We start from the raw sequence: 13,514 nt of genomic DNA on the forward strand, positions 1-13,514 counted from the left end.
GGGATAAATGAATGTGTGGAGGTGGCTTGCATTACTGTTGGGGTAAACACTTGCAAGTTTTGGACCTTAGTCGGTATTCTCTTAGAACTGGGTGTTTCATATGAAGCAGACTCTTACGAGGAGAGTATGATGCAGGAGTACCTACTGGCTCTTTTTATATGCTCGAGGGTTACAGGGAATGAGTTATGAAGGTTGGATCAGTGGGGCGATATGAAGAGATGGGAGCCAATGAGTACGAATTATGGTTGTTCACGAGCCTAAGTAAGGACCCATTCAAGCTTGGATCAAATTTAAATCAATTTGACTTGGCTTGAGCTCAATATCTGAATCGATTTAAATCATTGAGCTCGAGTCGATTTGGTTTGAATAAAAACATATAGAAGTGTATTTTGAATTTGGGTCATCACTCTTTAGTTGTTTTGTATTAGTCCGGATATTTGGCACACGGGATACAAATTTCACATTCAGATATAATTATATAATGGGCATGTGGGCGGTATTATCTATAATATATATAAAAGAAAACCCTAAAATCCTACGTGTCGCGATGTGGTCGCTCTCCCCTTTTATGAAAGCCACCAGATTGCTAGATTTTTAAATGGAGGCATCTCATTGATTTAACCCAAATTCATGGGTATGAGTCTTACCAAAACCAGATATCTCTTAAACGGGTCATAACATCTCATTAAATTAAAAATTATTCTTACCAATTATTTGATAGAAAAATCCTCTAAACTAGGGATATACTAAAATTTAATATCCAATTTAAAAAGAAAAAGATATTATTTATAATTAATAAACAATTTTATAGTAAAAAACATAAGCGGGTCATGGGTCACCAAATCCAGATAGCTTTTAAACGGGTTATAACATATCATTTTTTTATGAAACTCTTTTATCATCAAACCTTAAGTATATTGTTAACTTTCTTATAATAAAGAAAATTAAAATCCAAAAAGTAAATATTAAAAAACAAAAAATGTAAAACAACCATTCCCTTAAGCCACCAGATTGCTTTATTTGTAAATGAAGACTTCTCACGCATTTGACTCGAATTCACAGGTAAAGGTCTCACCAAACCCATATAGCTCTTAAACAAATTATAACATCTCATTATATTAAAAATTAATCTCATCAAATATTTGATATGAAAATCCTATAAAATAGAGATATACTAAAAATTTATATCCTATTTTATTTAAAAAAAATATTATTTATAATTAAGAAACAATTTTATAATAAAGAAAATAAATGGGTAATGGGTATTATCAAACCCATATAGCTTTTAAACCGAATTATAACATATCATTTATTTGTGAAACTATTTCATCATCAAACCTAAAGTATATTAATTAATTAACTTTCTTACAATAAATAAAATTAAAATCCAAATATACATATATAAATATTGAAAACGAATAATGTAAAACAACCCCCGTAATACGGGGGATAAAATCTAGTATGTATATGAAGTAATTTAGGATAAAGGGCATACTTGACGCCTGACTTAGATCTTGCATTTGTGCAGAGTTTAAGTAGTACATTAAAACAAAATAATTCGAGCCAATCGAGCGAGCTCGAGTTAAGTCAAGGCTAGCTCAGGCTTCGCTCGTTTAGAATGGAGTCAAGCTCAGCTCCTCAGATCGTTTACAACAAACCAATTTAGAGCGAGCTTTTTCAAGCGAGTTTCAAATGAGATTTGAGCAACGTGTTTTTTGAGAATCTCTAGTACGAAGAGGTGGTCTTCGCGAGTTTTTGTAACGACGAGTTGAGTTACAAAGTAAAGCACAATGACTATTTATGTAAATGACTACAAGGGTAAAAGTGTCCTTTTATAAAATTTAACATATTTTTAACCGAAGTTGCGTTACACCTCAAGAATTTTACAAATTGGAAACCGCATATTCCAAAATGTTGATTTTCAAACATGAACATAATTTTTAACAGAAGTAAGCATTACACCCAAGTATGTTACAAACTGAAAACCACATATATCAAAAATGTTGATTTTCAAAACTTAACATAATTTTTAACAGAAGTTAACTTTACACCCCAAGTATTTGACAAACTGGAAACCATATATACCAAAAACGATGATTTTCAAAGTTAACCCCAAAGATGTTATTTTGCCAAATCATAAGGATCATTTGTGGAATCAACTCTTTTTTTGAACAACTAACGAATAAAGTCCGGCTATCCAGGGTAACCCAACGGAAAAAGGGACCCATACGCCCGCGATCGTAAACAACATTGGATAGCTAGAATTGTAGTCTCTAGACCAAGTCTTTATTTCCCTTCTAATAGAAATCGAGTTAACTTTTAAAAGAGTTACAATTTTTTATAATTAAAATAGTTTTCAAATTCTGATAGTAATAAAAAAGTTAGATTTTATAATAATAAAAATTTAACTTCAAAAAATATGCAAAATAAGAGTTGTTAGGTTGGTGGGTTGATAGATTGATTGGTTTCGGGTTCATTCCGTACCCAACCCATATACTTAATTGTGTCTTGTCGACCCATTTAAATTCGTGTCGTGTTCGAGTTTTGTTTCGGGTAAACCCGTTTTATGTTCATTTACAAATATGAGTAACACTTAGTGAGTTAGTAACAACTTAAATAATTAATTACTCTAATCTCTAATCATATAAAACATTGTGGGTATGCTTGGTTGGTTGGGGGTAATCGAATGGTAGGGGAAATTGAATGAGAGAAGTGGGGACAATGAAATGAAATGGAGCTATGCTATTCCTTTGTCTTGTTTGGTTAATCTATGTAAATGAAATGAATTATTTCTTTATGTTGTTTGGTATCCAAGAAAAATGTATGAATGAAATAGAAATAATAAAAATATTCATATTTCAAAATAATCTTTTTTTACCAAAATAAAAAAAAATTGCAATGGCGAAGGTGATGGTGGTCAGGCGGCATGAGCGGTGGTTGTAGTGGCGATGGTGGTGGTGGGGGTGGCGATGGTAGCATTGGGGTCAGGTGGTGATGGCGATGATAGGATGGTGACGACGGTGGTGGTGGTAAGGCAACGAAAGTGATGGTGGCGGTGGTGGTTAGGGGGCAGCGGTGAAATGGTTGTGGTGGTTACGGCGACGATGGTGTTGATAGCATTGGTGGTAAGGTGGCGACGGCGGCGATGATGGTGGCGACGGTTGCAGTCAAGTGGTGGTGGTTGTTGTCGGGTGGTGTTGTTGAGAAAGTATGGTGAAATAGGAATTGAATGGAAAAAAAAGAAGGGGGTAGGAAGGAATGACTTTGAATCTTTGATGGAATGAGATTCCATTGTAATGGATGATTCCATTCCATTGAGCAACCAAACACCACTTTTTTCATTACCACACAATGAATCATTCCATTCCCTTTGTCAATCATGCATACCAAATACTACATTTGGTTATTAGTGATAAGATCTAATTGGTTTTGTGTATTTATCTTTTATTTCCAATTAACAAACTTGGTTTTACTTATTTAGCTCTAGATGAGAACAAACAAATGAAAATAATAAGAGAATATACATTTATAATTAATAAAATAAAAATGTTGGAAATAAAGAGTAGATAAAAATAGTTTATAAAGAAATTTAGTTTTACTTTTAAGAGTTAATAGATATATCAAAAGTATAAAATTTAAGTTTTTAAAAACACTTCTTATCTCTAAAATCAAAATGTTAATTCCACTAAAGTTTTAAACGGGTTAACAGGTTAATCCATTTTTTTAATGGTTAATGTTCGGATTGACCTGTTTAAAAAAATAGGTTATGTCAGCCGACCCAAACCTATATTATTTTGAGTCAGGTTCTGATCGTGCAAAGAATAGCCGCATCTCTGTTTAAGATACAACACAACTAATTAGTAAGGAAGATACATAAAAACATCCAAGAAGAATAAATAAGAATTTAAAGTTGGCATAGATTACAAAAAGCAAAACCAGTAAATCCAATAGCACAAGGCACATAAATCAACAAAGACCCGATCCCTCTTTACTTCCTTTTCCTTTTTGACTGTCCACTTCCTTTTCTCTTTTCATCACATCACATGGCTTTCATTAACATTTTCAAATGTTCACAGCATGAAGTTTCACTTAATTAAAAATCCTTCTTTTAACGGTTAAATGCAACATTTTAGAAGGATTACACTCTTGACCTCCTGCGATAAGTTAAATATACAATTAATCATTTGTATCATAATTCATAAAACTATCTCCAATGCCTTGAAGATGACAAATGAGGTCAACTGTGTAATGTGGACGAGAGACATCAATCATCCCCTTCATTGAAAATGGTCTAATGATAGCATTTATAATATGACAAAGATTCATATGTGACAATCATGAAGCATTTAATCATAAAAAGAAACATAACTAAAAACATCACATATACCCACCCAATCAGTAATTCGATCATATTATAGATTTACATAAACCAATACCAAAATAAACCGTTCAAGATTAAACCACACTAATTAGATTGTTATACTAAACAAAAGATTTACACAACATATTAAACTATTCCAAACCGACAAAATCTACTTTGTATTATTATTTTGGCTACCTTCAAATCCCATTGTTTCTTTCGGCAGCAACCGCAAGCAACCTACACACACCTTGAGTCCAAATATCATACTCCCTTTCGTTTTTACACTCAAACTCAACCACCCCACGAGCCACCGTCTTCAGCCCAAAGTAGCGGCGCTCTTCCGCCATTGGCCGCCCCGGCCACGGTGACATATCTTTTAAAACCTCCAACACAATATCTGTGGAAAAAGAGAAAGTTATTGTCAAAAGAATGAGAATTTATTTTTTTAACTTTATTCTTTATTGCTTTAACAAATCCCCAAAAAGACCCACCACAGTATTGGCTATTGGTGGGGCAGGGTACTTACTCTTCTTCTTTTTTGTAATGGTCCCAGCAACATGTCTGCTCTTCATTTTCAGGATCACCTGATCCATATACACAAAAACAGACTGTTTTTAAGTGTTTGTATTTAACTTTACTAGAGTTAAAAGGACCACATAATAATAATATTATGTTTGTAAACAACATTACAGTTTTTGTTGGACAAGAATTTAAGCACTTTTTTTTTTCTTTTCAGTATTTTTTAGTTTTTTAAATATGATAACAAAATAAATTTAAACTTTTGGTTGAATAACTAAATCAACATAATTGTTTCTAAGCTCTAATCCTTTTCCTGAAAAAATCAATGAAAAAAAAAAAACAAAATTGGTTTATTGGTCTCATATTAGAGGGGAATGGGCACTCATGGGTTTTACTCATGCGCTAGCCAATTATGTACTGCCATCTCATTTCTACCCTTAATTACCCACAAACCACAAAGTTACTGACAACACCTACCCATAAGTACCCTAAAACTTTACTAATTCAATTTAATTCTTCAATGGTCAACAATTAATCAATTTTGTGTGGCAAACCTTTGCCACATAATGAAGCCATAGTGCCATACACCTTACCCACACGTGGTGGGGTGGTGTTACCATGTGGGTTGGAAGACATACACCCTACTTCCCCTCTTATAAATAGTTAAAAGCATAAACTGATAAACATCTACCACTAACTTTTTTCAGTGTATTAAATTTTCTTGAAAATATGAACACACAAAAGTACACAGCAAACAAAGTTCCCAACAAGACAATAAAGTTGACTTTGTTTAAAAGAAATAAGAAATTGCTGATGTCATATTTATTTGTCAATTTTCAAGGATAAAGTAGTGTTTATATTTAATTTTAATAATTTTAATTAGAGCTTAAACAAACTAACCTGATCCAATTTGTTGATATAAACAGAAACTATTTTCCAATGAAGATCACCTACAACAATATACAAAAACTATATAAAACTTTGCATCACTCTAAATAAATGCATTTGAAAATATTGAAACTGATCGTTGAGCGCGAACCTTTACGGGTGCGTTTTAGAAGAACGCAACCTCGGGCTAGCAGTTCCCGGCTACATATTCCCAAGAAGTTTTCTTCGGGTACATACTCGTCACTATAACTACCGGTTGAGCTGCTGGCCGTGCCATTGCTATGAACACTCCCCTTGTCATTGCGCGGTACAGTTGGAATATTGCACGTGTCCTTCACCACCCGCGCTTTTAATGTCGCCACACCCCGGAGCGCTATAATATATTTAAATATGAATAAGTTACATATTCTTGTGTTAAAATTCCGAGTCAAGTTTATAGATATTGGCTCGTTAAAAGCTTGAACTGAGCCAAGCTTAAATGAGCTCAAGCCTCGATTGGAGCTCATTTTATTAACGAGCTTGAGCCCAAGCTTCACTTATTGTTCGCTAGCCTATTATTTATATACTTCCTATTTGATATATCAAAAACATATTTCCATAATAATTGTTATGTTATTAAGAATAATTAATAAATAATTACAACTATTTAAATAACAAACAATAAACAAGCAGGGCTGATATCGAGTTTGAAAAACTAATCACAAGCCGAGAATTATAAAGTTAAATGAGCCAAGCCTATCTCATATCTTCTATTTGATATATTTATAAATATATTTTCATAATAGTTATTATGAGTAAAATATTTAATAAATAATAATTCATATTATTTAAGCATTCAATAATTAATAAACAAGTTGAGCCGAGCTTGAATTTGAACAACTACTCACAACTCGAGCCCTCTTAACGTTAAAGGAGCCGAGCTCAACTTAGTTGAGCTCATGCTCAGCTTGTTTATCTTACACTCTTGTTCAAATTATTATATTCAAAAAGGAATAAAGTAAAATGAAAAAATATAAATACCGGTGGCGGCGGCCGCGGTTAATGTCATGATATCACCAGGCGACCGGACGTTAACCGCAGAGCTAACAACCGAGGCAAGATGTTCCCGTTCAGCACCCATCGCTTCTGCAGCTTCCACACACTGTGCCGCCACCAGCGTGGCAGCAGATGCTACCGCCAAATCAGTTTTCATCATCTCCTCATCCTTCCTATGCCCCGAGGCAGCAGTGGCAGCAGCTATGGCGGCAACAACAGCCGCCACACCCGCAACCGAAACTGTTGCATGTAACTGAGCATTATGAACTCTAGTCTCCTCTTTCTTCTTCTCTCGCCTATTCTTCAACCACCTCCCGACGGTTTTCCCGCCATTACCCGTGGAGGCGCCGCTAACTGTTCCACCCCGGTACTGGTTGCTCACTGGATTCTTTAAACGACAGTACTGCATAACGTAAACACGTATTTCAATTTTACCTTTTTAAAGAATAATTGTTTAAGCGCGTGTTAAAAAACGAGTCAAACGGGTAGGAAGCGACGGCTACATGTTGTATTATAGGTCAAAGACTATATTAGCCTATTAGGTGTTATGGGTACACTATATTAATTACAATTTACAAAATTAGACATGGAATAGAAACATACCTACCTAATAAATGTGCCCATTTTTTGATGGCACTAATGTTGGACCCTTGTTCGTTATGAGCCATTAGTTAGGATCAGATCAACTTAACTATCAGCACCAATAATATAACTACAATAATACCTATTATTGATATTGTGTCACACTTTTAGAATAATGTAGTTACTTATTTTGTATCCAGTAAAACACCTACTTAGAATATAACCCAACAAGAATCTAATGAAGATCTTGCTTTAAGATTAATGATCATGTTTACCTTTTTTAGAACTAGATTACAAACAAAAGTACAAAACAAAATATCTAGACCTATATCCAACAAATCATCACTAGGTTTAGATTCAAATTCTTTCTTCTACTTTTATTTTGGCATTTAGTGATTATTATATTATTTTGATGGTAGAAGAGAAAGCTGCAAACATGGTTTGATTCTGGGGGCTTTGTTCTGTAAAACAAGAACATGTACCAGACATTAACTTGCTTAAGTGTAACTATGTCAGCATCCTCACCGGAAAAACCACCATACAATCATTATGTTCAACAGTCCATTTTTTGTTCTTGTAAGAACATGGTACACAAACATCACCAACGATATCCAGACACCAGAGTCATATTGGTCATACGGGATAGGACAAAAAGTTGTCAAACGGCTTGTTTTGATAGTCATAAGTACCGTATGATATGGTGGAAAAGATCATACGAGTCGTATGAGGGCCAAATCATACAACCTTTATGTTTTAATTTAACAAAGAAATTGCTGATGTGATCATGTAGAAAAAGGTCGTAGAAGTCGTGTGAAAACCTAATCACATGGCTTGTATAATTTTTTAAAAATTACTAATGTAACCACTTATAATATCTGGATAGGCGGACACTAGCGGCGTGTCATACTGGTCATACCGACCATAAACCATATAACAAAAAGTAGTCAAACGGCTCGTTTTATAGTCATACGGGTCGTATGATAGCGTGAAAAATGCCATACGACAGGATATTATTTTATGATTGACAAAAAAAAATGACTGATTTGACGATCTTATTAATGATAAGATAAATAATATCATATACGCGCCAAATCATACGGCTCGAATGATTTTTAAACTGACTAAAAATTACTGATTTAACATTGATGGATTGAAAAAGCTCATACAACTGTACATTTTTTTTGAAAAATAATAATAACATAATAGCCGGAAAAGCATACCTTTAAATCATCAATTTCCGAGGGCGAAACCGGCGGGCTGTCAGTAAGTGGGCCACTACTATGCGAGAGTCTACCGGAGGTCCGCGGTGACACCTCTTGCTGTCAAATCAAATCACATATTTCCGTTTCAATAAACACTTTTAACGAAAAGCAGTTTTGGAGTTAAATAAAGAAACTTACAGAGAGTGGCAATATCCGTTCCATCATCAACTGCGAAGTCTCGGAAGTCGCAAACGCAAAAGGGTTATCCTCCATGAACTCCATGGGGTCGGAGGGAGTCTCCGGTGGCCGGAAAAATGTAGAGGAGTCCATTAATGTATGTTGTGTTGGGAAGTAGTAATGGGTGGAAGGGAATAAAGGAATGGGGTAATGATGAAGAAATAAGAGGGTGGTGGTGGGGTGGGGTGGGGTGGGGTGGGGTGACGGTGGTTTAGTGTAAGCTTTTGTCTCTTCACACGTACGACGGTGCTTTTTTTTTAACTACAACTACACTGATCTTGTGTTTGTACTCCACGCGTGTTGCCACAGGACATTGGTTTCCATTATATGCTTGATGAGGCAACTTCCTTTTCTTTTTTATTGGTTTTTTCATATTTTTCATCATTGCTTTTCAAGAATAGTCGCCATAAATCTATTCTTTTGAGGTCGGTACAAATGTTATTGTTTATTTATTTATTTTTTTAGTAATTATATAAACTAGTTCTTTTTTCACTTCATGTGTTGTTGTAAGTTCGAAACGTAGATGAAACTAAGCAAATCAGTGGGAATCGAATGGTTTCAATGTTAGCAAATCAGAAGTCGGTCGATTTCGTTGTTCTCGTTAGAGCAAACGAAGAACAAAACAAAAAAAACTTTAACGTTAAATATAAAAAGGGAACAACATAAACTAAACCAAAAATAAAATTTGACTTTATTAAAGTTTGTGAGGACACTAAACAAAAAATTAATACAAGAGACTGGTTTAACATTGTTAGGTTTGGATAACCTACATCCACGAGCGATAACTATGGTTTGTATTTTATTTAGTGATAATGATTACAGATACGGAATGAGATTAATATATAGGTAAAACGTAATTAGGGTTAGCCGTTGATACCTTAAATAGTAAGTTAACCAACCCTAAAACTCTATGTCCTCCTAATTGGTTTGGCTCCAAAGTGGGTCAAAGTCAACAAACCAAATAATCTTCTACTTGGAGGCCTTGAAGCACATTCAACTACGCTCAACTTGTACTTCTATAATCAATAGCTTGATCTCTAAGCTCCTTCTAACTGCCACCGCATTATCATTATTAAGGGTTATCGACAGAAGAGTGACTTTATTAAAGTTTAAGTGTAGTAGCGTAGATTGGTTTAAAGTTCAGGGTTAGTATTTGATTGTGCCTATTCGGATCTAGATCTTGTGATGACATCAATGAGTTCGTTGTGTATGTATACGGTTAAGCTTTGATTACTTTAACTGTGTGTAGTGTGTGTGTGTTGAGAGTGAATTCTGACAGAGTAACGAGGCTTAGAGGAAAATGATAAGAACTGTTACATTAATGAATATCTTACAGAGTATTTATAGGGCATGACCACATTCGTTAAGTTAACACTTAACGAATGTGTCATTCGTTACTCTAAACCATACGAATGTGTTATTCATTCGTTATACATTTAACCCTAACGAATCACCCTCATTCGTTATCTCATTCGTTAATCAAGGTTAACGAATGAGCTTACATTTAATACGAATGTGTTACATTCGTTACGGGGTAACGAATGTAACTTATAATAGAGCGAATGGCCAATATTACATTAAAGCCCCTACAATATAAGATATTACATTAATAACCTAATAAAGACCGAGACGTACAAAACATGTATCAACAAACTCCCCCTCGTCTCGAGCTCTTTATCTTCTTCAATGCTGGAACATCTTCGTCTTCCAGTCCACCCGGCTATGAATCTTGTATCCATAACAGACACGAACCACCTTCTGAAATTGCATAGCAAGTTCGTAGTCACTTATGTTAGCGAATCTGATATGACTTGTAAACAAGGCATCATTGTCAGACTCAGATAAGTTAACCAGCCACATCGGATCAATCACAAGAATATTCTTCGTGTTTGACCCGGAACCAAATACAGTAACCGCCTCACTCGTTTTATTATCATAATACCAGTAATTGAACGACGTAAACAGACTCTGAGGGAATGTCTTCATCGGAGCCCTCTTCATTGTCTTAGGCGGCTTCACCTGTAGGATCATCTACCTCCAACCAGTGTGCGGATCAATCTCATCTATATACTTGTGAGCTGGTACCTATGGCTTGAAGAATTTGAAACCATAACGGGTTTCATGCAATAAATGAGCGTAGAACCACTCAGCCCACTGATCTATCCCACGATGCACAAATGGTCTGTTGGCTAGTGTTCTAACATCCCACCTTGGCATAGATAGTATATCGTGTGGGCGTTTGAAATAATAAATACCGTGTTCTCACTTTATGATATATAGCTTAAGCTCAGAATCAAACTGCCATGATACCAAATCACCTTTAACATCTTTGACAGGCTTGTACTTCTTCATCTGGTATGCCGATGCTCGAGACTGGGCCAATTTTACTTCCTCTTTTTTCATGATATCAAAAGGCCTCGATCATCTTGTTCATTTTCTTCATGTCATGCTCAAACATACCATCCAAAGCACGCTTCTGTTTTCTTTCTTTAGACGATAGGTGACTGTTTCAGCAGCTTTGTTCCACTTCTCAATTTCTTCACGTAAGCGACGTTTTTGGCTGCATCGAAATGTTTTGTAGTGAAAAATGGAATACTTGAGTCGTTGTTGTTGTTATCGGTGTAAAACTCAGGATACTCCTCAGCAGTAACATCCTCAACTTCTACTTCATCAAATTCAGGCACATTCCCACGTGGAATGCCTGTATTAGTACTTTCCTCAATCTCCACATCCACATCCACACTTTTACCCAATTCTTCAACCTCCTCTTTGTTTAGATCCAGAAGCATGGCTATCTGCTCTTTAGTCAATGAATGATCTACAAACTTGCCTTCTTTGATCTCATCTGCGTTCACCATACTGTACACAACCCTGTCCATACCCACAAAAAAAAATCATGTTAGCTGGAATAACGTCAATCAGTTTGGCTCTCGTGTAATCCTTGTATGGCACTATCTGCAAATTACTACCCTCAGAACCACCACCAGCACTCGTATCAGCCTTATTACCTGCCGACGGTCCAGAACTACCGCCTGGTTGCTGATCTACACCCCCCGTTCCATCCTGATCGTCCTCATCATTCTTTAACTTCTTCAACTCATCATCTTTACAAGTGAGCTGAAGGATGATCTCATCTTATTTATCCAATCTCTCCCCCTGAGCAGCAACAAGGGCTCTAAGTTCCCTGTTTTCACGTTGAGCAAACTGAATTTGTCGTAACAAATTCCGTTGTGCTAGCTCATGGGCAGCTCTGTCAGCTTGCATTTGTGACTGTTGAAGATGCAACAGATTCATCATATGGAACCACTGAGTTTGAGGAGTCATACCAAAGAAATTTGGATGAACTAGTTGTAAGGGACCCTGAGGACGAGTGAATGTCATAAATGAATGCTCAGGTCTTGGCAACTATGTAGGTGTAACTAGAGTTACTGGAGTAGTTGGCTGTGGTGTAGGCATACGAGCCAACACTGTCTGCAATACATCTCCAAAATAAGGTCAAGTCTTGCAGTAGTAGTCAAAGTCATATATGGAGGCACTAAAGAAATAAGCATTTGCATAGGAGTAGGAGATCGAGTAAAATCTGGAACTGGAGATCTCAGAATATCCTGAACTGTAGGTGAAGTAGAAACAACAACTAGAATAGATACCGGAGCAGATACAACAGGAGTAGACCTCTCAAATGGTTGACTAGGTATCTCAATACCAGATCCTCTTCTAACCCTTTGCTTTTTAGGCTTCTCCCCCTTATCTTCCATCAGTTCCTTACCTTTACGCTTTCTCTTCTGTTCATAAGTTAACCCAGCCTGTGGTCCTGGACCACCACCACCACCATCATTTCCACCATTTCCACCATCACCACCTTCACGCTCAGAATCGGAATCATCATGAGCCCAACGATCATTAGGTGGCTCTTGATAATCAACGTTCGCAAGATGACCGATCAATCGCTTAAACTTCGGTCTCTCTTGAAGACTTTGACCATGATAAGGTCTCAAACGTCTCAGTTTCTTCATTCATGTGTTCAAGCTTCATCACGTCATCTTGATTCGTTAATAAATTAGGTTGCAAGTCATTGATCATCATCTGTAGAAATATGGGATACATGAGAAACTTATGACGGCTCGTGATATTTTCCTTCAGATGATAATAAACCAATTCAGAGAAATTGAATGGTTTATTCAATACTAAAGCAACAAAAGCTGATTGTAGCATCACTCGGTATTCATCGAATCCACCCTTACGTCCACCAAGACAATGTATCCACACGTGAAGTAGGTACTCGGTATTATGATAATCCCTTGCTCACACAAGTTTGCTTTATTGTACAAAGATCTACCCAAATCTCCATTATACTTTACTCGTCCAAACAACCCATCAATCCTTTGTCAAACTCACACCTATCGTCAATCGTATCACAAAATCCCAATGAATCTCGAATCACACCAATATCAATCACAACTCACTTATCTTGAATCACTGCCTCTATCTGATTTTTGGCCTCGTTGTATCGAGCGGTCTTCCAAAATGCTCGAATAATACTCTGATAGACAACAGTACGAGTAGAGATGGCCTTGTATATCCTGGAGCGTGTCAAGAAACTGATCATGCCTCCAAATATCGGTGTGTCTTCAAAGTTCGGCTCCAAATAAGCACATATATTGTGACTCTTATTCCAAGATAACATCACT

General features: G+C 36.0%; 1 protein-coding gene across 1 annotated transcript; it reads right to left on the reverse strand.

The window, feature by feature from the left end:
- Positions 1-4,394: 4,394 nt before the first annotated feature.
- Positions 4,395-8,919, reverse strand: LOC143542062 (VAN3-binding protein-like). The gene is made up of 7 exons (XM_077034734.1): positions 8,788-8,919; positions 8,608-8,706; positions 6,791-7,208; positions 5,922-6,143; positions 5,783-5,832; positions 4,890-4,947; positions 4,395-4,760 (listed from the first exon to the last, which is right to left on the reverse strand). The coding sequence occupies exons 1-7, from the start codon at positions 8,917-8,919 to the stop codon at positions 4,561-4,563; spliced, it is 1,179 nt and encodes a 392-aa protein (XP_076890849.1). The 3' UTR covers positions 4,395-4,560.
- Positions 8,920-13,514: the final 4,595 nt, after the last annotated feature.

This window comes from Bidens hawaiensis, unplaced genomic scaffold, assembly GCF_021521415.1.
Source record: "Bidens hawaiensis isolate Kalapana, Puna unplaced genomic scaffold, B.hawaiensis_p1.1 tig00012745_1, whole genome shotgun sequence".
NCBI classification, from domain to species: Eukaryota; Viridiplantae; Streptophyta; class Magnoliopsida; order Asterales; family Asteraceae; genus Bidens; species Bidens hawaiensis.